The sequence below is a fragment of the Hemiscyllium ocellatum genome, chromosome 4 (genome assembly GCF_020745735.1).
Source record: "Hemiscyllium ocellatum isolate sHemOce1 chromosome 4, sHemOce1.pat.X.cur, whole genome shotgun sequence".
NCBI lineage: Eukaryota > Metazoa > Chordata > Chondrichthyes > Orectolobiformes > Hemiscylliidae > Hemiscyllium > Hemiscyllium ocellatum.
In genome coordinates, this window is record NC_083404.1 from 94116220 (window position 1) to 94143618 (window position 27399).

General features: G+C 41.2%; 1 protein-coding gene across 2 annotated transcripts in view; it reads left to right on the forward strand.

Moving 5' to 3' along the window:
• Positions 1-27399, forward strand: part of lrrcc1 (leucine rich repeat and coiled-coil centrosomal protein 1) — a 194609-nt gene that overhangs the window by 44953 nt on the left and 122257 nt on the right. Inside the window, exons 5-7 of one of the 2 annotated variants that reach the window (XM_060824397.1) lie at positions 7157-7324; positions 11893-12062; positions 18903-19121. In XM_060824397.1, the coding sequence (XP_060680380.1) occupies positions 7157-7324; positions 11893-12062; positions 18903-19121 (557 nt within the window). Of the gene's footprint in view, positions 1-7156; positions 7325-11892; positions 12063-18902; positions 19122-27399 lie in introns of those variants that run through there. The other variant, XM_060824396.1, reaches the window with a different exon arrangement.

Below are 27399 nucleotides of genomic sequence, written 5' to 3' on the forward strand. Positions count from 1 at the left end.
AGGGAGGCAATTAGTGCATGAGTCTTTTGTGGCTATTCCCATATCAAACAATTATGCTGATTTGGAAAACGTAAGGGGTGATGACTCTTAGGGAAATGTAGCATTAGCAGCCAAGTTTCTGGTACAGAGACTAGCTGTAATGTAATGAGAGGTATGTCAGGTTCCAAGCAATCAATTTGTGATAGTCAGAGGTACAGACAGATGTTGCTGCAGCCAGCAGCAAGAAATGAGAATGGTGTGTTCGCCCCCGGTGCCAGAATCAAGGACATATCTGAGAGAATGCAGATTCTTCTCAAAGCGGAGAGGGACCAGCAGGAAGTCATTGTGCACATTGGAGCTAATGACATGGGAAGGGAAAAGGATAAAATTCTGAAGAGAGAATATAGAAAGTTAGGTAGGAATTTAAAAAGGAGGTCCTTGAGAGTAGTAATATCTGGATTACTCTTGGTGCTATGAGCTGGTGAAGGTAGGAATAGGAGGATAGAGCAGATGAATGTGTGGCTGAGGAATTGGTGCAGGGGAGAAGTATTCACATTTTTGCATCATTGGAATCTTTTCTGGGGTAGAAGAGACCTGTGTAAGAATGACTAATTGCACCTGAATTGGAAGGGATATAGTATACTAGCAGGAAGATCTGCTAGAGCTGCTCAGATGGTTTAAAATAGAAAGGTGAGGGGATAGGGACCCAAGGAGATAGTGAGGGAAGAGATCAGTCTGAGACTGGTACAGTTGGGAAAAAGAGCAAGTCAAACAGTTCGGACAGGCAGGAACAATGCAGAGAACAAGGTAGGACTGATAAATTAAATTGTATTTATTTCAATGCAAGAGGTCTAACAGGAAAGACAGATGAACTTGATATGGAGAAGGATATCAAGGAAATTACAAAGACTGGTTTAGGGATGGACAGACTGGCAGCTTAATGTTTCAGGATACAAATGCTATAGGAAAGATAGAAAGTGGGGCAAGAGATGATAGGGAATGTTTTTTTTGATATGGGGTAACATTACGGCTGTACTTAGGGAGGATATTCCTGGGAATAGATCCAGTGAAGTAATTTAGGTGGAACTGAGTAATAAAAAGGTCTGATCAACTTACTGGGATGATTTTATAGACCCTCACCCCCCCCCCCAATAGCCAGTGGGAAATTGAGAAACAAATTTGTAAGGAGGTCTCGGTTATCTGTCAGAATAAAAGGGTAGTTATGCTCGTGGATTTTAACTTTCCAAACATAGACTGGGACTGCCATTGCATTAAGGATTTAGAATTTGTCCAAGAAAATCTTCTGATTCAGTATGTAGAGAAGGTGCAAAACTTGACCGACTCTTGGGAAATAAGGCATGGCAACTGACTGTGTATCAGTGGGCAAGAACTTTAGGACCAGCAGCCATAATTCTACTAGTTTTAAAATAGTGATGGAAAAGGATTGACCAGATCTAAAAAGTAAAGTTGTAAATTGGAGGAAGGCCAATTTTATTAGGCAAGAACTTTCTAAAGTTGTTTGAGGGAATGTTTGCAGGTAAAGGGATGGCTGGAAAATTGGAAGCCTTCAAAAATGAGATCACGAGAGTACAGATTCAGTATGTTCCTGTTCAGATGAAAGGCAGGGCTGGATGACTGGAGAAATGGGATGTTTTGGTCAACAGGAAGAAGGAAGCCCATGTCAAGTATAGACAGCAGAGATCAAGAGAATCTCCAGAAGAGTACAAAGGCAGTAGGAGTAGATTTAAGAAAGAAATCAGGAAGGCATATGAGATAGCTTTGGCAAATAGAGTAAAGGAGAATCCAGAGCGATTTTATAAATACGTTAAGGACAAAAGGTTAACTAGTGAGATGGAGGAGATACTAAACAAGTATTTTGCATCAGTGTTTACTGTGGAGAAGGACATGGAAGATACAGAATGTGAGGAAATACGTGGTGACTTCTTGAAAAATGTCCATATTACGGATATCTTAAAATGCATAAAGGTAGATAAATTCCCTGGACCTGATCATGTATACCCGAGAACACTGTGGGAAGCTAGGGAAGTGATTTGCTTGGCCCCTTGCTGAGATATTTGTATCATTGATAATCACAGGTGAGGTGCCCGAAGACTCTAGGTTGGCTAATATAGTGCCACAGTTTACAAAAGGTGCTGAGGAAAAGTCAGGGATCTCTTGACCGTTGAGCCTGATATCAGTAGTGGGCAAGTTGTTGGAGGGAATCCTGAGGGACAGGATTTATATGTATTTGGAAAGACAAGGAATGATTAGGGCTTTGGAAATCGTGTCTCACTAACTTGATTGAGTTTTCTGAAGAAGTAACAAAGATTGATGAAGGCAGAGCAGTGGACGTGATCTATATGATTTCAGTAAGGCATTCGACAAACTTCCTCATGGTAGACTAATTAGCAAGGTTAGATCACCAGGAATACAAGGAGTATTAGTCATTTGGATACTGAACTGACTTGAAGGTAGAAATCAGAGGGATTGGTGAAAGTTTGCCTTTCAGACTGGAGGCCTGTGACCAGTGGTGTGCCACAAGGATCATTGCTGGGTCCTCTGCTTTTCGTCATTTATATAAATGATTTAGATTGGAGGTATAGTTACTAAGTTTGCAGATGACACCAAAATTGGAGATGTACTAGACAGTGAAGAATGTTACCTCAGAGGACAACATGATGTTGATCAGATGGGCCAATGGGCCGGGGAATGGCAGATGGAATTTAAATAAATGAAAGGTGCTGCATTTTCGAAAGGTAAATTAAGGCAGGACTTATCTATCTAATGGTAAGGTCCTGGGGAATGTTGCTAGACAAAGAGATTTTGGAGTGCAGGTTCATAATTCCTTGAAGGTGGAGTGGCAAGTAGGCAGGATTGTGGAAAAAGGCATTCGGTATGCTTTCCTTTATTGGTCAGAGATCGAGTATAGGAGTTGGGAGATCATATTGCAGCTGTACAGGACTTTGGTTAGACTACTTTTGGAATATTGCATGCAATTCTGGTTTCCCTCCTTTCAGAAGAATGCTGTGAAACTTGAAATGATTCAGAAAACATTTACAAGGATGTTACCAGGGTTGGAAGGTTTGAGCTATAGAGAGAGGCTGAATAGGCTGGGGCTGTTTTCCCTGGAGTGTCAGAGGCTGAGGGTGACCTTATAGAGGTTTATAAAATTATGAGGGGCATGGATAGGGTAAATAAACAAGGTCTTTTCCCTGGGGTGGAGGAGTCTAGAACTAGAGGGAAAATGGTTTAGGGTGAGAGGGGAAAAAATTAAAAGGGACCTAAGAGGCATCTTTTTGACACAGAGGGTGGTGGGTGTATGGAATGAGCTGCCAGAGGAAGTGGTGGAGGCTGATACAAGTGACAACATTTAAAAGGCATCTGGATGGGTAGAGGAATAGGAAGGTTTTAGAGGAATATGGGTCCCGTGCTGGCAAATTAGGCTGGGATATCGTGACGACATGGATGAGTTGGACCGAAGTGTCTGTTTCCATGTTGTACCTCTCTATGACTCTATAATTCTAAATATGCTCAAAGTTTGAGTTTCCACAGTCCACAAGTAGACAATTCCAATGACTCGCCAGCATCTAAGTAAAAATATTTCTCCTTGTCTTCGTCCTAGATGACATCTCTCTCATTAGTAAGGCAAACTGGCTAAGCAGAAGCCAATGCTTGGGATTTAAAAGCATCGCCTTGTATTATAACTCCTCAAAGGTATTAACCCCGCTATGTGAAACTTCTTTGAGAGCTTTGCAAACAGTCCCCCCCTCAAAAATAAGGAGTAATTGAGGACTGCAGATGCTGGAGATCAGAGTTGAGAATGTAATTCAGGAAAAACATAGCAGGTCAGGCAGCATCTGAGGACCAGTAGAATCGATGTTTCAGACATCAACCCTTCATCAGAAATGAGGCTTTTGGGCTGGGGGGGTGCTGAGAGATAAATGGGAGGGGACAGTGGGGTTGGAGGGGAAGGTAGCTGAGAATGTGTTAGGTCGATGAAGGTGGGGGAAAAAGGTGATAGGTCGCAGAGGAGGATGGAACGGATAGATGGGAAAGTTAGAACATAGAAATGTACAGCACAGAACAGGCCCTTAGGCCCATGGTTTTGTGCCGAGGTTTAATCCTAATGTAAAATATAATAACTTAACCTACGCACCCCTCAACTCACTGCTATCCATGTGCATGTCCAGCCGTCGCTTAAATATCCCCAATGTCTCTGCTTCCACCACCACCGCTGGCAATGCATTCCATGCATTCACAAATCTCTGCCTCTGACGTCTCCTCTATATCTTTCTCTTAATATCTTAACACTATGACCCCTTGTACCAGTCAATCCTGCCTTGGGGAAAAGTCTCTGGCTATTGACTCTATCTATTCCTCTCATTATCTGGTATACCTCGATCAGGTCTCCTCTCTTCCTCCTTCTCTCCAGAGAGAAAAGTCCGAGCTTATTCACACTTTCTTCATAAGGCAGGCCCTCCAGTCCAGAATCCTGTCTTTAATCCTATATTCAGCATTCGAACTTCACCTGCCAAAATGCATCACTTCGTATTTATCCAGTTTGAACTCCATCTGCCATTTCTCAGCCCAGCTCTGCAACCTGTCAATGTCGTGCTGCAGCCTGCAATAGCCCTCAATACTATCAACTTTTGTGCCATCTGCAAATTTACTAATCCACCCCTCAACCTCCTTATCCAAGTCATTTATAAAAACTACAAAGAGCAGAGGCCCAAGAACAGAGCCCTGCGGGACCCCACTCATCACTGACCTCCAGGCAGAATACTTTGCATTTACAGCCAATCTCCGCCTTCTGTCATCCAGCCAATTCTGAATCCAGATAGCCAAATCTCCCTGTATCCCATACTTCTTGACTTTATGAATAAGCCTACCATGGGGAACCTTATCAAATGCCTTGCTGAAGTCCATATACACCACATCCACTTCTCAACCTTCGTTGACCTGTCTTATCACTTCCTCAAAGAACTCAATAAGGTTTGTGAGGCATGACCTGACACCTCACAAAGCCATGCTGACTACCTTTAATTACACTATGCTTTTTCAAATAGTCATAAATCCTATCCCTCAGAAGTCTTTCCAAAACTTTGCTGACCACGGATGTAAGACTGACTGGTCTGTAATTGCCAGGATTTTCCTATTTCCCTTCTTGAAAAGAGGAACAACATTTGCCTCCTTGCAATCCTCCGGTGCGCTTCCTGTGGAGAGTGAGGAGGCAAAGATCCTCGCCAGCAGCTTAGTAACCTTCTTTCTTGCTTCCCGGAGCAACCTAGGATAAATCTGGTCTGGCCCTGGAGACTTATCAATCTTAATGTTTTCCAAAATTTCCAACACCAACTTCATCAATCTTGATCTGGTCAAGCCCGTATCCCAGCTTCTCAAAGCTTTCATTCACAACAAGGTCACTTTCCTGAGTGAAAACTGAAGCAAAAAACTCATTTAGGGCTTCCCCTATCTGCTCAGACTCCAAAAGTTTCCTCCACTATCCCTGATAGGACCTACCTTCGCCCTAGTCATTCTCTTATTCTTCACATATGAGTAAAATATCTTTGGATTCTCCCTAATCCTTCTTGCCAAGCCTTTTTCGTGCTCCCTCCTGGCTCTGCTCGGTCCATTTCTGAGTTCCCTTCTAGCTAGCCTGTAATCCTGTAAAGCTGTGCTAGATCCTTGCTTCCTCCATCTTATATAAGCTGCCTTCTTCCTTTAGACGGGAAGCTCCTCTGTTCTCGTCATCCAAGGTTCCTTAATCTTACCCATTCTTACCTGTCTCAGAGGAATAAATGCGTGCATCACTCGCAACAGCTGCACATGAAATAGTCTTCACATGTCTGCTGTGCCCTTTCTTTGGATCAATTGCTCCCAGTCTGTACTTTCCAACTCCTGTCTGATAGCGTCATAATTTCCTTTTCCCCAATTATATATCTTCCCTCGTTAACTGCTCCTTTTCCTCTCCAAGGCTATGGTAAATGTGAGGCAGTTGAGATCACTGTCACCAAAGTGTTCTCCCACTGCGAGATCAGAATCTGCCCACCTATGAGTTCTTCAATCTCTCTACTGCTATTAGGTGGTCTGTAGAAAACCCCCAATGCGGTAGCTGTTCCCTTGCTGTTCCTAACCTCCACCCATACTGACTCAGTAGACAAATCTTCCTCAACAACCTTCATTTCTGTAGCTGTGATGCACTCTCTGATTATCAATGCTACACCCTCTCCTGTTTTTCCACCCTCCTGTTCTTTCTAAACGTTCTAAACTCTAGAACACCAAGCAACCATTCCTGCCCCAGTGAAACCTACATCTTCATTATGGCCACAACATCGTAGCCCCAACAACTAATCCATGCTCTAAGTTCGTCACTTTTGTTTCTGACAGTTGATGGACAGGTCGTCCTTTCATCACTCATCAGTTTCAGGCTTTAAAACTACCTTTCAATTAACTAGGTTACTCCTCAATATTTTCAGCTGGTTACCTAATTTTATCATCATGTCATTTAAACATCATTTTACAAATGCTGTTTGTTCTTTAATACATATTCTTGGAATTGTTTAATAAATCAATTTAGTAACCTATTGTAGGGTCAATACTTTTATCCTTCAAATGTTTGAAGATACAATTCCCTATAACCTCGACCTGGTTTATCAAATAAGATAATCCCTTTTAAAAAGGGAAAATAATAATATTTTTGAAACCATAGGTGATGGGAATGGTTGCATGTAGACTACCTGCGTCACAAATGTTTGACCTTTGAGAGATTAGAGCATCTAATATTCTCCAGATTTGAACCAATATGGGTGAGTAATTTGCTTGCTTGAAGATTGATAGTTTAGGTGTAACTGGATGTTATTCGCCATCACAAGCTGCTGACTGGTTTTCACACATTCCCCTCCTCTGCCCCTGCCCTGCAGATACTATGAAAGACTTATGCTTCTGGAATGGTGCTGCTCCAAGTTCAATGTCCATTATGCTTTTAAAATGAAATTAGATTATCATTTGCACAAGAGCGACATTAAAAGTTATGAGGAATAAGTGGTAGCTTGCAGTTAAACTGAATTGCTTGTAGAGAAAGACATTAATTTAAACATGGTCAAATGGGCTTTTCTAGGGTGTTTTGCAAGTTTTAAATTCTCTTCATTAATGCTTTGTTTCTCATCTTTTTGTGTTGCAGGCTTCTTGCATCTTCATGGTGTTGGTCACAAGTTAAGTCATGTGGATCTTCACAGTAATTGCATTACTAACTTGAATCATCTGCTGCAGTGCATGGTGGGATTGAATCTCTTAAAAGATCTTATGCTGATGAAAGATGGAAGAGACAACCCAGTATGTCAGACTCCAGGTATGATATTAGCAATGTAACTTCTGTAATGCTGATGGTTACATTCTTGTGCAACCCTATGTTATAGAAAAATCGTACTTTAGAACAGCGCTTAAAGTGTTGGCTATGTAATTGCATTACACCCAACACACGTTTTAAAAGTTTGTGCTTTAGAAGCATTGTCCTCAATTCGTCAATCATATTATAACAAATGTATGTTAACAAAATGCGCATTGTAGCAGAATGACCTGTACTGGCTACCAGACTAGGACAGGTACTATCAATGCAGTTGAACTTGGCCTGATTGTGTAGTCAGCTCTGATGAACTTGCTGAAAGTTGGACTCACATGTGGTCATCTTCTCTCTCCAAATGTTTGGAGCTCCACTGCCGGGCCAGGTTAATCTTAGATGACGGAATAGTTACCCAGTGCCCCTTCCTATCTCTCCCTGCTGCATGGATCCTCAGCCCATCAGTCTTGCAGGTCTAGGTCACAACATTCTATGTGATCACTGATGCTATATATGGAAGACGCTGGAGCTGCCTTCAACATGTCAAGGGCATGTCCCCTCGTCATAAGTGGATTATAATGTAAGTTAGCTCGCTGAGCTTGAAGGTTTGTTTTCAGATGTTTTTTCACCATACTAAATAACATCATCAGTGAAAGTCCCTAGTGAATGCTGGTGGTATGTCCCGCCTCTTTATTTATAGGTCTTGGTTTCTTATGGTGGATGATGTCATTTTCAGTTTTTTTTCAAGGGAAGGCAGGTAGGTTGAATTCAGTGTGTTTATTGGTGGAGTTCTGGTTAGAATGCCATGTCTCTAAAACTTCTTGTGCATGTCTTTGTTTCGCCTGTCCTAGGGTGTGTGAGTTGTCCTAGTCAAAGTGGTGTCCTTCTTTGTCTGTATGTATAGAAACTAGTGATTGAGGTTTGTGTCTTTTGGTGGCCAGTTGGTGTTCATGTATCCTGGTGGCAAGTTTCCTGTTTATTATCCGATTGTAGTGTTTTTTACAATTTTTTAACAATGGTATTTTGTAAATGACGTTAGTTTTGCTTGTGGTATCTATTGGATCCTTTAGGTTCATTAGTCACTATTTATGTGTTGGTAGGTTTGTAGGCTACCATGATGCCAAGGGGTCTAAGTAGTCTGGAAGTCATTTCTGATATGTCTTTTATGTAAGGTAATGTGGCTACAGTTTTTGGTGCGTTGTGTCTGCTAGTTTATGTTTGTTTCTGAGGAATCGGTGGATTGTGTTTATTGAGTACCCATTTTTCTCGAAAACGTATAGATATATTTCTTCTGCTTTCTTTTGTTCTTGGGTGCTGCAGTGTGATGTAGCTTGTTGAAGTAATGTCTTGATGCAGCTCCATTTGTGGATGTTGGGATAATTGCTTCTGAAGTTAAGCATTTGGTCCATGTGCTTTGTCTTTCTGTAGACTTTGGTTTGGAGCTCTCTGTTAACTGTATATTCAACTGTCACGTCTAGGAATGGGAGTCTGTTGACATTCTCCTCCTCTTTTGTGAAATTTATGCCTGTCACGATACTGTTGATAGTGTTGTATGTCTCTCCTAAAGTGTTCTGTTTTGTGATGACAAAGGTATCATCTATGTAGCGGACCCAAAGTTTGAGTTGGATAGATGGGAGGGCAGCTTGTTCAAGTCTCTGCATTATTGCTTCCTCTATGAGCCCTGATATTAGTGAACCTATAAGTATTCCATTGACTTGTTTGTAAGCTTTATTATTGAATGTGAAGTGGGTGGTGAGGCACAGGTCCACTAGCTTGAGATGTTATCTTTGCTGATGAAGTTGCAAATCATCACAAAACTTGCTAAAACATGGATTATGGCTGGGACCGTAGTGTCTGTTGAGTCTGCTCATTGTACTCCAGTGCACAAACGAATCTTGTTTTTCAGGGGAAGCCCAGGCATTTCCTTGTCTATGCTTATTTTGTGCTGATGTTTTGTACTTGACCTGTCCTGAAAGTCCTATCAGGCCTGGCTGCTCAAGGGTTGCCCATTCTGATTTTGGGTCAACAAAAGCTGGAAAAGCACAGCAGGCCAGGCAGTATCAGAAAAACAGGGAAATCGATGTTTTGGGTAAAAGCCAGTTTGCCTGAAACATCGATTTTCCTGCTCCTCGGATGCTGCCTGACCTGCTGTGCTTTTCCAGCACTACTCTAACCTTGACTCGAATGTCCAGCATCTGTACTACCCATTTTCGCCATTCTGGTTTAGGGCCTAGCCATTTAGTCCCTGAGTTATCTTGCCTCAGTCCCTCTTCTTGATCAAAATGAGCATCAGTGAAGTAGAATCACACAACTCTGACCTCGCTTTCCTCCTGGACATTACCTGGTCCCAGGCTAATAGCATCAACTATCTAAAACTATAAATTATACAGAAATTTGAAAATATAAACTAACAGATCAATACAAAGAAGGACAATGTAGTGTGGGGAACAGTACATTGTCAGTAGACATGTGATTAGAAAATGGAGGATGGCAAAATGTCAGCTCATATTTTAGCTGATTTTTAGTTCAAGCCATCACTGGCTGGTTGTTACACCTGAACATGACAATTTTGTTGGGGTGTACCCACAGTGCGCTCCAGCTGCTGGGGACTGACTTTCCAGCCTCCCCATTGGAGCACCAGACCAGACACATCCTGTGGGATCCAGTGCCACTTATACTCCCTAATGAATGGCCAGACCACCATCCATTTCATTTTCTGATGGGCTGCAGGTTGGTTCTTAGCCACCAATTCCTAAACTCACGAACTGTGAGGGCCTGAGGTTGATGTCTCAAATCCTTCCAGGAACGTGAAAATGGTGGTTTACATTTTGGGAGCCGTATGCTTTCATCTGGTTTGTATAACATTCGGTCTTCCTGGAATTGACCAGAGTCTCATTAACCTAGGGCTAACCTTGTCCCACTTCTGAGTGAGGTTCCTGAGTACTGGGGGACAGGAATGTTCCTGGCTGGAGGGTCTGGAGCAAGATATGCCTTGCCCTGTTTTAAATTCAGTGGAGATGACTTTGACATCGAAGATTTTACTTTGTTTCTTTCCCTAATGCATCCTAATAGCCGCTGCCTTTTGAGCAGCTTGTGTGTTGTGCAGCAATGCTTAGACTGTCTTATCATAACGAAGGGCTGAGAATCTGGTTCCAATAAACCCATACCCAGCAGGTGTTCAATCCCTGTCATATTCCATCTCGTCATAAGGACATGGGGAATGAATCCCATGAAGTTGAAGACTGTTTTGATGTTGGTGACAAACACACAGAGGGGAAAACTGTGTTGCTGGTGGTGGTGTTTTGCTAGATGACCTTTCTAAGCAGCTGCTTAAGAGTGAAATTCATTCTTTCCACTATCCCATTCAATGGGGGCTGGTATGTGATGTGTTCAGTGTTCATACATCTTGCATCACTGGGCAGTGAAATGAGTGCCTTGGTCTGACTTTATGCTGTAAAGGAATCCCATGGAGTAAAAACTTGCTGGGTTAAGATGCTGTGACTTGAGCGATGTTGGTTCAGTTGGGAAATCCTCTACCCATTTGCTAAGTGTGCAAAAATAGCAAGGATATAATTGTCCCTGCCCCATCATATAAGATGGTTGGTGCAATATACTTAATCTGGATGTTTGTCCAAACGCCCTCAACAACTCAAGTGTACCTCAGCTCCTCTTTATTGGTATTCCTTTCCTGATTATTTTGGATGTAGATTATACAGTTATCAATTTAATGTTGTCTGACTTTTAATGTTCGCTTGTCATTCCATTTGTCGTAGGAGGTGGGATGTGCTCCTTCCTGGATTTGTTTTTGGTCATTGTTGCTGCTCTGAGTTTGTTTAAGGTCCGCGATCTTAGTTTGCCTCATAGCGATCGCTTTTGTAGCACTGCTCCTTCATCAGGTAGCTGTGGAGCAGGATCATTAAACACAGAAATTAAAGAAAAAGATTACAACTGAAATGATATATTGAACAACCCTAGATTGCTGTTAAGTCTTTCACCTTTTAGAACGCATTTTAGAATTAACCGAAACCTGCAACTATTTTAAAAGATGAAAGACTTAACAGCAATCTAGGTTTGTTCAATATATCGTTTCAGTTGCATGACAGTTATCTTTGCTATAAATGATATCTTACAATCCTGCTCCACAGCTACCCAAGAAGGAACAGTACTCTTGAAAGCTAGGACTTTCAAATAAATCTGTTGGACTACAACCTGGTGTTGTCAGTTTTATAGTTTTTGATTGTACATCAGTATTTGTAACTTTTTTTAATACCTGTACTTAATATGCAAAAAATACATTGGCATTCTATGGTATCTTTATTTCAGTAAAACTTTGGGATTTTCTACGAGCTATAGAAGATCAATGCATAATTTGCTTGATGCACAGGTTAACAGCACAAACTAATTGGCTTTCTTAAATTTTTAAAGTTAATACTTTGACACACAATTAAGAAATAAATTGAAACTGAAAAGATAATGCGGAATCTATTTAGCGTCTATTACTTTTAGGTCGTTGTTCTTACACTTTGTGTAAATCATATTGCATTAGCCATTGCAATTGAAAGTTGTTCGAACATTTTCAGGTTATAGAGAGATGATGCTTCAATCTCTAACTCAGTTGATCGTACTAGATGGACTTAAGCGATCTGGTGAATCTATCCATTCAAATGAAGGAGTTCCCTCAGATCTGCCTGGTTTGGAAGACTACTTGGAGTATTTGGTATCATCGGAGTCTAACTTAAGTATGGAAAAGGTTTGTGCTTGATTACTTTTTCACTTCATAGGTCAGGACTGTCCAGACTGTCAGCTGTTTATGATTTTCAGGTCATGGCAGTGTAGTTCATAAAGCGTAAGTGACTCAGTTTTATTTGTGCAAGACTAAAATGCTGCATTTGCTGGATGTTTGAAACACAAACAAAAATCAATGGAGAAACACCACAGAGGTGGCAACATCTGTGGAGAGAAACAGTCAATGGGCAGACTCTTCGGTTCCCAAAACGTGAGGGGAAAAATATGGCAGAAGGGGAAGTTAATTGGTTGGGTTGACATTGTCGAGATCCCTACCATCAGAAGAATAAGTTTCCTTTCCCACAATCGATTAAGATTCTTAACTGGTCATTCGTGACCAATCCTTATGCTTTACCACTCTTGCTGTTGTCCTCACCATCTTCTGTACTTGCCATCATTCTCTTCAACCCCTGACTCCTGCTTGCCATCTACATTGTCCACACTCTCCCTCAAGATCCTTTCCTACCTGCACCAACACTGTTAGCAGTGCCATCCACTTTTTGTGTTCCACAATCCCTATCTGTCTTATTCCAGGAGGAAGACAGACCATAATAAGGCAGAAAGAGTCGAGGCAGGTGATGTGCTGCCTGTCATTCAACTCTTTACGCATTTTGATCTTGACTCTAATAGTCTCAAGCAGGTCCTGGAATGGTATCTTGTTCTGAAAACCCCTGAGCAAACTTTATTCCCTTGGCTTTGCCGAGGCCTGCTGACAAGCTTCCTTACTTTGGGACTGTGATAAGTGGCATGGCAAAACCGTATTAATATGAGTCCGATATCTCTGGCTGTGAGAGCAAAGCACAAAAGGCAGTGAAAGGCTGTGAACATTCAAGAAAGAGCAAGATAAGTGAGCATTATGACAGTGAGCTCAGAAATGCAGCCTGGTCCAGCCCATGAGCTGAGTGTATGTCTCTAAGCATACAATGTCCTTGCTGTAGCGTTACAAGAAAGTTCCTGGTGCAAACTTTGAAGTCATAGAGATGTACAGCACAGAACAGACCCTTCAGTCCAACTCGTCCATGTCAACCAGATATCCCAAACCAACCTAGTCCCGCCTGCCAGCACCTGGCCTATAGCCCTCCAAATGCTTCCTATTTACATGCCCATCCAGATGCCTTTTAAATGTTGCAATTGTACTAGCCTCTACCACTTCGTCTAGCAGCTCATTCCATTCACGTACCACCCTCTGCGTGAAAACGTTACTCCTTAGGCCTCTTTTGTATCTTCCCCTCTCACCCTAAACCTATGCCCTCTAGTTCTGGACTCCCCGACCCCAGGGAAAAGACTTTGTCTATTTATCCTATCCATGCCACTCATAATTTTGTAAACCTCTATAAGGTCAGCCCTCAGCCTCCGACGCTCCAGGGAAAACAGCCCCAGCCTGTTCAACCTCTCTGTAGCTCAGATCTTCCAACCCTGGCAACATCCGTGTCAATCTTTTATGAACCCTTTCAAGTTTCACAACATCTTTCTGACAGGAAGGAGACCAGAATTGCACGCAATATTCCGACAGTGGCCTAACCAATGTCCTATGCAGACGCAACATGACCTCCCAACTCCTGTACTCAATATTCTGACCAGTAAAGGAAAGCATAACCAAATGCCACCTTCACTATCCTATCTACCTGCGACTCCACTTTCAAGGAGCTATGAACCTGCACTCAAAGGTCTCTTTGTTCAGCAACGCTCCCTAGGACCTTACCATTCAGTGTATAAGTCCTGCCAAGATTTGCTTTCCCAAAATGCAGCACCTTGCATTTATCTGAATTAAACTCTATCTGCCACCTCTCAGCCCATTGGCCCATCTGGTCCAGATCCTGTTGTAATCTGAGGAAACCCTCTTCGCTGTCCACTACACCTCCAATTTTGGTGTCATCTGCAAACTTACTAACTGTACCTCTTATGCTCGCATCCAAATCATTTATGTAAATGTCAAAAAGTAGAGGGCCCAGCACCGATCCTTGTGGCACTCCACTGGTCACAGGCCTCCAGTCTGAAAAACAACCCTCCACCACCATCCTCTGTCTTTTACCTTTGAGCCAGTTCTGTATCCAAATAGCTAATTCTCCCTGGATGCCATGAGATCTAACGTTGCTAATCAGACTCCCATGGGGAACCTTGTCGAACGCCTTACTGAAGTCCATATAGATGACATCTACTGCTCTGCCCTCATCAATCTTCTTTGTTACTTCTTCAAAAAACTCAATCAAGTTTGTGAGACATGATTTCCCATGCACAAAGTCATGTTGACTATCCCAAATCAGTCCTCGCCTTTCCAAAAACATGTACATCCTGTCCCTCAAGATTCCCTCCAACAACTTGCCCACTACGAGGTCAGGCTCACCGGTCTATAGTTGCTTGGCTTGTCTTTACCACCCTTCTTAAACAGATGCACCACGTTAGCTAACCTCCAGTCTTTCGGCACCTCACCTGTGACTATTGATGATTCAAATATCTCAGCAAGAGGCCCAGCAATCACTTCTCTAGCTTCCCACAGAGTTCTTGGGTACACCTGATCAGGTCCTGGAGATTTTTCCACCTTTAACCGTTTCAAGACATCCAGCACTTCCTCCTCATAATCTGGACGTTTTGCAAGATGTCACCATCTATTTCCCTACAGCCTATATCTTCCATATCCTTTTCCACAGTAAATGCTGATGCAAAATATTCATTTAGTATCTCCCCCATTTTCTGCGGCTTCACACAAAGGCTGCCTTGCTTTTCTCTCCCTAGTTACCCTTTTATCCTTAATATATTTGGAAAACCCATTTGGATTCTCCTTAATTTTATTTGCCAAAGCAAATCATGTCCCCGTTTACCCTCCTGATTTCCCTCCTAAGTATACTCCTACTTTCTTTATACTCTTCTAAGGATTCACTCAATCTATCCTGTCTATACCTGACATATGCTTCCTTCTTTTTCTAAACCAAACCCTCAATTTCTTTAGTCATCCAGCATTCCCTATACCTACCAGCCTCCCTTTCACCCTGACAGGTATATACTTTCTCTGGATTCTCTTTATCTCATTTCTGAAGGCTTCCCATTTTCCAGCCGTCCCTTTACCTGTAAACATCAGCCTCCAATCAGCTTTCGAAAGTTCTTGCCTAATATCCTCAAAATTGGCCTTTCTCTAATTTAGAACTTCAACTTTTAGATCTGGTCTATTCTTTTCCATCACTATTTTAAAACGAATAGAATTATGGTCGCTGGCCCCAAAGTGCTCCTCCACTGACACCTCAGTCACCTGCCCTGCCTTATTTTCCAAGAATAGGTCAAATTTTGCATCTTTTCTAGTAGGTACATTCACATACTGAATCAGAAAATTGTCTTGTACACACTTAAAAAATTCCTCTCCATCTAAACCTTTAACTCTATGGCAGTCCCAGTCGATGTTTAGGAAGTTAAAATCCCTTCCCATAACTACCCTATTATTCTTACAGATAGCTGAGATCTCCTTACAAGTTTGTTTCTCAATTTCCCTCTGACTATTGGGGGATCTACAATATAATCTCAATAATGTGATCATCCCTTTCATATTTCTCAGTTCCACCCAGATAACTTCCGTGGATGTATTTCCGGGAATATCCTCCCTCTGCACAACTGTATACTATCTCTTATCAAAAATGTCACTCCCCTTCCTCTCTTGCCTCCCTTTCTATCCTTCCTGTAGCATTTGTATCCTGAATCCTTCTCCCATACACCAGCTCCTCAGCCATGCATTCATCTGCTCTATCCTCCTATTCCTGCCCTCACGAGCTCGTAGCACTGTGAGTAATCCAGATATTACTACCCTTGAGGACCTCCTTTTTAAATTTCTGCCTAAATCTCTGTGATCTCCCTTCAGAATCTCAACCTTTTCCCTTCCAATGTTGTAGTTTCCAAGTGAACAATGACCTCCTGTTGGCCCCTCTCCCCCATGAGAACATTCTGCACCCTCTTTGAGACATCTTTGATCCTGGCACCAGGAAAACAACACACCATTCTGCTTTTTCTCTGCTGGCCACAGAAACGTCTGTCTGTACCTCTAACTACAAAATCCCCTTACACAATTGATCTCTTGGAAGCCGACGTATCCCTCATTGCATTAGAGCCAATCTCAATACCAAAAGCTTGGCTGTTCGTGCTACGTTCCCCTGAGAATCCGTCACCCCCTACATTTTCCAAAACGGCATACCTGTTTGAAATGGGTATATCCACAAAAGACTCCTGCACTAGCTGCCTACTTCTCTTGCCCTTCCTGGAGTTAACTCATCTATATGACTGTATTTGAGACTTTCTCCCCTTCCTATAACTACCATTCATCACATACTGTTGCTGTTGTAAATTTCTCATCGCTTCTATCTGTCTCTCCAACTGATCCACTCGATCTGATAAGATTCGCATCCAACAGCATTTATGACAGATATAATCCACAGTAACCCTTAAACTCTCTTTAAATTGCCACATCTGAAAAGAAGTACATATCACTGCAAAGGCCATTTTTGCTCCTTCAAAATCTAAAGACCCAGAAAATAACACCGTCTTCTTCCTCTACAAACACTGCCCCCGCTTAAATTAATAGCTATGGCTTATATTTTAAGTTTAATCAAGAGACTTGTCTCCAAAAACATATAGTCAAGAAAGAATCCATTATACTTACTACTGCAGCCTTTCTCTTGGACAGACTTAAAACAACAATTAACTTAACTGATTCTGTGCTGTGAATTTCACCCAGCAGTTCCTCCGAGATGAGTTGTGAATTTCACTGTTTGTTAATTTTCCCAGTTGCACTCCAATGTCCAGTGATACACGAATTTTCTGATGGCTTCCCATTTTCCAGCCGTCCCTTTACATGCAAACATCTGCCCCCAATCAGCTTTCAAAAGTTCTTGCCTAATGCTGTCAAAATTGGCCTTCCTCCAATTTAGAACTTCAACTTTTTGATCTGGTCTATCCTTTTCCATCACTATTTTAAAACGAATAGAATTATGGTCACTGGCCCAAAGTGTTCCCCCACTGACACCTCAGTCACCTGCCCTGCCTTGTTTCCCAAGAGTAGGTCAAGTTTTGCACCTTCTCTTGTAGGTACATCCACATACTGAATCAGCAAATTTTCTTATACACACTTGACAAATTCCTCTCCATGTAAATCCTTAACGCTATGTCAGTCTCAGCCTACGTTTGGAAAGTTAAAATCCCCTCCCATAACTACCCTATTATTCTTACAAATAATTGAGATCTGCTTACAAATTTGTTTCTCAGTTTCCCTTGACTATTAGGGTGGCCTATAATATAATCCCAATGAGGTGATCATCCTTTTCTTATTTTTCAGTTCCACCCAAATAACTTCCTTGGATGTATTTCCAGGAATATCCTCCCACAATACAGCTGTAATGCTACCTCTCGTCAAAAATGACACCCCCTCTCTGTGTCCTGTAACTGGATTGAGGATGTGATGGGAGGGTTCTTACAGGTGTGCATATATTACATGCCATTGTCTGTGATTGTGTGGTATAAGGGAGTCCAGTGTCCTTTGAGCAAGTCCTGAGATAGCTGGATTTCAACATATAGGTTGTTTAGAGCAAGCAGCAAGCTGAATTCACTAGGTACTCATTCTGCTTTTGTCAAATTTTTTCAGTGTCTCTTTTTTTTTGGGTGAATTGGTAGGATGGGAGGCTGAACATTAATGAAGTGTGTAGGCATTGATCCCGATCAGTTTGTGTCTCACTATGCCTACTGTGAATTCCACATTTGTGAACCAAAACTTAACATACCTCATCACTTAGGTATTAATCTGGAGATTATTACCATTTTTATTCTGCTTTTAAATTTATCCTCTAGCTCTTTAGTCTTTAGCAGAACCTCTCCTTGATCTATCTATATTGTTAGACCATGAGAATTAGATCTTTCCCCTCCCACTCCAAATTCCTCTCCAGCCCAGATCTGAAATCCTGGACCTGTGCAGCAGGGAGCCAACGCAACCTTCACGACTTTTGATCATGGCTACAGAGAACTGTGTCTATTCCTCTGACCGTACTATCACACGTTATAACTACATTTCCCTCTTCTTCCCTCTCCTGAATGGCTCATGCAGGTAAAACTAATTACCTGGTCCTGCGTCTCTCTTTTATTTATGTAGGCCTTATTTTGCTTGAAAAAAAATACCACTTCTCTTTCAGTGTGTAATTTTTAAATATTTCTCCACCTACCTTCAATTTGAGAGCAACTTATAATAGCTATTCAAATTACCAGCTATTACCAACCAATAAGTTAGAGGTTTTTCTGTGATGTCACTCCTTGTTTTGTTGTGGATCCCCAATTCTGGGCATCAGTTTTTGATGTTTAACTAGACCTACAAACTATGAGCTAAATAAGCCAGAAAAAGGCACCACTTCCCTTTTGCATAATTTCCATGCTGCATCTAAAGTTCGCAAACTATCTCCTCAATCAGGATGTAACTCACTCCAGCTGTGATCTCTCCTTCCTAACCATTTGAAGCTTACTGGTCAAAGAAATACTTCCTATGTTGAAGAGATGCATTGTTGTTTAATTTTATGTGGTTTAAAAATTTTCCTAGTATATATGGTTATGATAAATTTTGGAAATTGCATGATTTTCAAATGAAATTACTTCAAAATTTTCACTTGGGACATCTTGCAAGAATTTTACAGCCTTGTGAGCATATTAATTATTGTGGTCCTGTAAATAGTACAATTTCATAAATACATTTTTAAAATTTAATGCAAAGACTAAAATACTACATCAAAATGTCACTGTGATAGCTGATCATTTCAAACACCTTTTACATCCCTTTTAAATAAAATAGGTTTCAGGGGTACCACCCGTGATCACACCAAAGATTGATCAGGTTCTTGCTCAATATCGTCTTCGTTCGACAATAACTGATCCTGCAGCACCAATGTTTGTCACAGACTCCAATTCATCACTGGAAGTGGAGCAATACAGGAATCACAACACTGTCAACATATTCAATGAAATAAGAATAAAGAAACTGGAAAATCAGATTTCTCAGCTACTGCAGCAGGTGATTGTTGGAAAGGAATTACCTTTAAAATAAATTTCTTTGATTAGCCATATTTTAGTATTTTTATGCAATACATGTTGCGTTATAAGGAAATTCTTTTATGAAAAAGTATATTTGCACTATTAAAATTATGTATGCTAATTTATAATTATTGCTGTAGATGCCTTAAATTCAGCATCCATGCATATTGAAAGGATGTTGCTGAAAAAGAGATGAGCAGTCCTAGCTTTGCATATTACACTTGCCAGGATAGAATTGCAAGAATACCAAATCTCAAAGGGAACAACCATTTAAACTCTATGAGAAAAGATTACTGATTGACTGGCAAGCAGATTCTTGATGAGTAAAGACATTGCCATGGAAAATACACTACTTAACTAACCAGGTTTTTAAAATCAAGCCTGACAAGTTGATGCTGATTGATAAAGGCATTGCTATGGAAAATGTACCAGGGAACAGCTTTAGTTGAAATGTTCTTGCTTTAGTATTCTTGTGAATCTCTTTTTCAGCAATGCTCAAATTCTTTACTATTAAGTGATAGTAATGTAAAGTATTGTTTGAGGATAATTTATAACTACCTTGTATATTTATGTGAGATTTTACAGTGAACATGCATAACAAATCTTGTTTTATAGAGTCATTCCCATTCAGCAAGGTGGGTTGGTTATCTCAGTTGGCTGGGCAGTTGGTTTGTGATGCAGAGTGATGCCAACAGTATGTGTTCACTTCCTGTATCAGCTGAGGTTACCATGTCAGACTGTCCAGCTCAATCTCTCCCCTTGCCTGAGGCATGGTGACCCTCCATTAAACAACCACCAGCTGCCTCTCTAATGAGACAGCAGCCCTAAGGTCCAGTGGCAACTTTACTTGCTTACATGTATGGGAGAAATGTAAATATTGAAGAAATTACTGCTACTGAAGTTTGGGGCACACAGTATTCATTGTGTCCTTTTTAGATCAAATTCTCCAGTTAGTGTGTTTTGACCAATCTTTTCACCCTCTCTTTTTCCTCCACTTAGTCTAATTCACCTCAATAGCACTTCAACTAGCCATGCATGCTGATTTATAAACAAATCAGAAATTTAAATTCACTCAAAAGTATGGTATTCTCCAATGCAATACATATATTGCAATGATGTATATAACTCCTTGCATTTTTTGACATTTGAAAATGTGCTTTAAAACAGAGGGTTTCTTTGTTTTACTGCAACAGTGATGGATTCCATTGTATTTGCAACAAGTAAAGACTGAACATTATACATGGGATTTCTGTGTTCAGCTTCCCAATTAGAAGTACATGGAGGCACTGCAGCTAGATGCAAACTATGTGCTGGATTTAACAGGGCACTGTATTTTCTTTTACCCCTGCACCCTCCCATCAAAACCAAAATATCAGTCAGCAGCTTGCCAACCCACAGTGTAGCTGCTGCACAGTAACATTGAATAATGAGCATCTTTTAATTGAGTTAGAGAGGACTTTCTGACCAGCAACTTAGTTGTCCATAGCACCAGGATTCATATGGACAGTTCTTAAGAGGTAGTGATAGAAGTTCTAAAGGTAAGTCTGGAATTTTGGATGAGACTAATGAGCACATGCTAGGAAGGAGGCATGGTGGTGGATTGAAGTTTAAATTATTAGGGGGGCCTGATGATGTATGATTTTGGGGGAGAGACGTGCCTGTATTAAATACAGGTCCAAAATTGGGATGTGACATCTCCTTGCTTCCAAACAGCAGCTCTGCACAGTCAAAGCTGCTATTGTACTCGCCTTGCCTCCCTCCACCTTCCTCTGCTGCTCATACAATGGCAGTGACGGCAGACTATTGCCCTTCATTGAACATTAATTGTTAACTGTAGACCTTGACAGGCCTAAAGGCAGGTGGGCTTCCTGAAATAACTGCATAAAGACCAGTATCCTGCCACTAAGTCATTTATTTACATGTGCTCTATACAGCCAGCTGAAAAACAGTCCCTAGACTGAGGAGACCTTCTGCATACCCTGCTTTCTTTTATTTTATGAAACCATACAAAATACAAACGGCTGGCAATAAACGAAAAGCAGAAGTTCACACCAAAAAACACTATTTATCGTGGAAGGGACAGCAAGACCAAACCCCAAACCTCACCATTCAATCAGTTAACAGGGAAATGAGGGCAAACCTCAAATCCTACCTTAAGTCATCAAAACGGAAACAGTAACAAACACAGACAAGACAGTCCAATCCCATGAAAAACCGTGCACAGCATCCCCTTTTATATCAGCCAAGACTTCCTGATTTGGCCCAAGTTAACCAGCCCAATCAAGGATCTCAGTAAGTGAGATCCACCTGACCACGGTTCCAATCGCTACACTGCCTGATGCCTTTTCACCTATCATAATATGGAAGACAGACCAAGAAGGCCATCCACTTTGTTTTATGTATCTCTCACCTTCAAATATGCTCATGTAGAGGGACTGTAATCCAGCCTGAAGCCTTTCAAATCCATCATCTATTTCATATCCCACAGTCAAACAAACCGTGGGAAGCTTTTACTTTTCACTATTTGCCTTTACACTGTTTGGTAAATATTTCATTTGATTCTGCTGACATCGAAAATGTTAGGTGTTTGGGTGCTGCTGAGCAGAGTACTGTGTATAAACATTTGCCTGACTAGACCTTTTTCATATTTGTAATGTGATGTCGGAGTAGCTGACAAACCCAGCATTTACTGCTCATCCTTAAATGCCCTTGAAAAGGTAATGATGAACTGCCTTGTTAGCCCACTGCAGTCTATTGGTGTCAGTGGTTCCTAGTGCTGTTGTAATTGAACTGAAAGCTGTCATATAACTGTGTCTTGTTGATTATGACAAATAACTACCCAGACTTACAACTGAATTTTTCTTGCAGTCAAATTTTATTTTCAAAATGCAGTATCAGATATGATTCTTTGAGAGATGCAGCAACACTTTTAAAATGTTCACGTATGCAACTTGATAGATGTAAGTGCTCTTTCTCATTTGTGTGAAGACAAGTCTACAATGGTATAGCATAAAATTAACATTACTGAACTAGAAACAGCCAACAGATTATCTGTTTGTTATCATTTGATAGATTTGTTAAAGGTTGTAGTGCACACACTGGACATCTCAAAGCACTTTGGAGTCAGTGGCAATCAAATCTTACGACAGCAGCTGAGGGAATTTAACTTTCACTCATCAACCAATCTGGAATGAAATGCTGGCTTCATTAATAATGATTATGAAATTAGTCAATTGTTGTAAATACCCATCTGATTCATTGACTTCAAGCCCTATCTGGTCTAGCGTATGTACACCTGCAGGCCACAGCAGTATAGCTGGCTCTTAACTGCTATCTTTGCTTAAAAAAAGGTTTTTTTATTTGAATACAGGGTAGATGCTGGGATTCGTATGATCTAAGGTGGAGTTTATCTGAGTGGGTGGTTTTATAATTGCAGATCACTCTGTAGTTTTATGAGAGGAAAATATAAGGTGCTTATACTTTGATCAATGATAGCTATTTCTACTCCACAATGCATAGACTCTGCTCCCAGAAAGATGCTGTAGGTATCAGGTTGTAATCAGTTTTGCTGTAACTTATCTTTTATTTTAAAGATGAATGAAAGTTGGGATCAAAGATAACTAATCGGCTTTGGAGAAGATAAAGTCATTTTGATATCAGATTACAGGCTTCCCAGTAAACTCAGGAATATCTTGTACTGGAATTGCACGTTTGTTTCGAGTGTTCTACAGCCAATTGAGTGGTAGACAGCATGTCGGCAAAACGGTCAGGTCTGCGCCTGAAGCAATATAAGTACTGGCTCTTTTGTTTGCCACACATTCAGTAGCAGCTTGAGCTATAACTGAAGACCAAGCTCATGAAGAGTTAATAGGAGGTTCATCTAGCCGTATGAGGAAACCTATAGTACAACAGTGAGAATACGTTTTGGATTAGAAGTTGCCCATCTAGGAAAGTTAAAAGGAAGCAACCCATTGGTAGCTGGGACAAACTGTGAACTGTTTGGCCACAGAATTACAGTTGTTGTTGCAAGACATGATAATTACGAGGGAACTGTTCATTCTATCATTTAAAGTATAAGTTGCCTACAAACAAAAGTTGTGCTTAATCCACAGTTTTCGGTACAGTTAAAGCTTGTAAACATGACATTTTGATTTGTCATTTCTTTCAGTTGTTTACTGGAAGATTAAATTTCTCTGAGAGTCATAGAGATGTGCAGCACAGAAGCAGATCCTTCGATCCAACTCGTCCATGCCCACCAGATATCCAAACCCAATCTAATCCCATATGTTTGGGTCTCTGTCATACATTGTTGCCAGAAGATCCTGTGACCCATTTAACGAAAGTTTAAGTCAAAAGTCATTGTTTACATCGAAGTTCTTAACCAAAGGACTTTTTTTTCCCATTCATTCCTGGTATGTGGGCATCTGTGGTTAGGCCAGCATTTATTGTGCTTGCTAGTCCCTAGTTGCTCTTGAGAAGGTGGTGGAGAGCTGCCTTCTTAAACTACCTTGGTCCATGAGCTATAGATAGACCCAAAATGCTATTAGGGACGGAATTCCAGGACTTCGACGAAGTGACAGTGAAGGAATGGCAATATATTTCCAAGTCACAATGGTAAGAGGAACTTGCAGGTGTTGGTATTCTCGTGTATCAGCTGCCTTTAACCTCCTAGATGGAATTGGTTCTGGCTTTGGAATATGCTATCTAAGGATCTTTGCATTTTTGCATTGCTTCCTATAGATAGTACATCCCACCTGCTGCTAAACATGGGTAGTTGAGAAAGTGGATGCTTGTGGATATGGTAACAATCAAGCTGGCTGCTTTGTCACGGGACAGTGTCAAACTTCTTCTATGCTGTTGGAGCTGGACTCATCCAGGCAAAGGAGGAATATTACATCACAATCCTGACACGTGCCTTGTAAATGGGGTACAGGCTTCAGGGAGGCAGGAGATCGTTACTTGCTGCAGTATATCTCTGACCTGCTCTTGTGGTCAATGTATTTATATAGAGATTTCAGTTTCTGGTCAATGGTAATCTCTAGAATATTGATAATGGGGCATTAATTGACGATAACACCATTGAATGTCATGGGACAGTGAATAGATTGTATATTATTAGTGATGGTCATTAAGTGGTGTGAATGTTACTTGCCACTTCTCAGCTAAAGAGCTGGACAGTATCCAGCCTTGTTGTGTTTGGACATGGATTGCTTTACTATCTGAAGAGTTGTGAATGATGCAGAACTGTGTAAAATCAGCAGTGAATATTCCCACTTCTGACCTTACAATGGATGAAAGGTCACTAATGAAGCAGCTGAAGCTGGTTGGGCCTAGGACACTACCCTGAACTCCTGCAGGGATATCCTGGAGCTGAGATGACTGACCTCAAGCAACCACAATCATCTTCCTACGTGCCAGGTATCATTCAACAAACAAAGTTACTCCTGATTCTCATTGGCTCCAGTTTTGTTAGGTTTCTTGATGCCACACTGTCAAATGCAGTCTTGATAACAAGGGCTATCCTTGGAATTCAGCTCCTTTGTCCATGTTTGAACCAAGACGGTAAAAAGGTCAGGAGTTGAGTGGCCTTAGCAGAATCCAAACTGAGCACCACTAAGCAGGTTATTGCTGAGCTGGTATTGCTTGATAGCACTGTTGGTGATGTCTTCCATCACTTTACTGATGATTGAGAGTGGACTGATGGAACGGTAATTTGCCTTTTTGTGTACAGGACATACCTAGGCAACTTTCTATGTTGTTTAGGAGATGCTAGCTTTGCTGCCCTTTGTAACAGCTCGGCTGGGTATGCAGCAAGTTCTGGAGTACAAGCCTTCAGCATTATTGCCAGAATATCGTCACGCCCCATAGCTTTTGCAGTGTTGAATGCATCAACCACTTCTACATATCAGTCTAAATGGCTGAAGGATGGCATTTGTGATGCTGGGGAGCTCTGGAAGGGGCTAAGATGGATTATCCACACTGCCCTACTGGTTGAAGACTGTTGCAAATGTTTCAACCTTATATTTTGCACTAGTGTGCTAGAATTTCCCATCATTGAGGATGAGGATAGTTATGGCATCTCTTCATGACTAGATGTGGAAAGACTGCAGAGCTTAGATCTGATCTGCTTGTGGAATCACTTAGCTCTGGTTATCATTTGCTGCTTATGCTGTGTCATGGACTAGGCCAGATGACTCAAAACATTCTTAAGCAGGAAGCCCAGACCATAACTTTGCAATTTGTTTCGGTAAGTGTACAGTGAAAATTACCCAGATTAAGTTAGCGAGGTTGACTACAGTTTAAGACAGACAAAAAAACGTATTCACAAAATTACACAATGAAACACGAAGAACAGAATAAAGAACCCCTACAAAACTCAGTCTATCCAAAATAGACTTACGTATGCTGTTCCAAATATATGCAACAGTCCCAATAAACACACCCCCTTTAAAACACAGTACAAAAATGTGTCAGATGTTTACAGGCTGAAGTTAGAAGGACAGAAGAAAGAGTTTCCACACAGCTCACTGTTGAACTCCCAACCAGTACTGGTATGAATTAAGCTGAGTGGGAGAGCTGACCAATCCCCTTTATACAAGTCACTTCTAAAACCTGACTACTTTGGCCTGAAGTCTCATCTGTTTACATAGAAACAAAAAGGCCTCTCCATGCCCTTTAATCTCTGTACCAAACCAGACTGATTGGAGTCCGGCCTGTTTTATTACCCCGCTGAAGAAAAGTCAAGGACGGAGTATCGTTGAGCCAAGGAACAGCTTTTATGAAAAAAAAGGGACTAGCTTTGTGACACCTCCCCCTCCCCCCCCCATCTTTTAAAAAAAAAGAACCATCAATACAAAAGGATGGCATCATTTTTAACCCTTCAAAAACTCGGTAGTAGTCAAACACACTATACTATAGTATATACACTATACTAACTCTGAACATGCACAACCACAAGCAAATTCAGGCTGCAGTATACCCACCACCAAACGCCTCCATATTGTCAGTCGAGTCTCGCATCAGCAATCACATTTTTGCAACCTGTCACATGTACAATTGTCAAATTAAATGGCTGCAACAACAAGCTCCATCTAAACAGTCTGGCATTTTTGTCCTTAACTTTTTCCACAAATGTCACTGGGTTATGATCACTGTATGCGATAGTCTCAGATGCATTGCTGATCATATAGACATTGAAATGTTGTAAAGTCTCTTTCTCGACTGTTGATTATTTCTGTTGATGAACGTTTGCCTTCCTGGAAAAATACCCGATGGGCTTTTCTATCCCTTTGTCATCCTCCTGCAGGAGTACTGCACCAACACCCACATTACTGGCATCGATGGCCACCTTGAAAGGCTTCGTGTAATCCAGTGTGGCTGGGGCAGTAGTTAACACAGCTTTTAGGCTGTTCACTAAAACTTTTGCCCTTTTTAACAATTCAGTGAGTTGTTTGGCATAAACTTTTGGTAAAAGTCACTCAAAACCAGGAACCGCAGTACTGCTTTTTTCGTTGATGGTTGGTGTGGGAAATTCCCCATTTACTTTTGTTTTTGCATCTTGTGGGGCCATTTGTCCATGTGCAATAACATGACTCAGGATGGTGATTTGGGCTTTGGCAAATTCATCTTTAGCTCAGTTTACCACCAAGCCTGCCTTCTGAAGTCAATCGAACAAGTCCAATTAATGCTCTAAATGTTCCTTCCATGAGTGACTAAAAATCACCAGGTCATCCATGTACACCACACAGTTGAGTAATCTGGCATTGACCTTATTAGTCTGTCTCTGACATGTGGCTGGAGCGTTTTTCATACCAAATGGCATGACTTTGAACTGATATAGTCAATTTGCCTTTGTTCTCTCTGACAGAGGTACTTGCCAGTAGCCTCTGAGCAAGTCCAACTTAGGGATGTAAGTTGCTAGTCCCACTTTTTCGACAGAGCCCTCCATCCGTGGAATTGGATATGCATCATTCTTTGTAACGGTGTTGACTTTGCAATAGTCTACGCATAACCGTTGAGTACCATCTGGGCTTTGTCACCATGACTATGGATGAGCTCCAGTCACTGTAACTCACTTTGCTTATGCCATCTTGGAGCATCCGCTCTATCTCCTTATGAACCTATGCCAACTTTAGACGGTTATGCCTGTAAGGATGTTGCTTAATGGGAACAGCATCTCCTATATCTACGTCATGCATAATTAGGTTAGTACTTCCCAGGTTATTTTTTCATATCTCCCCATGTGATAGTTATAACTC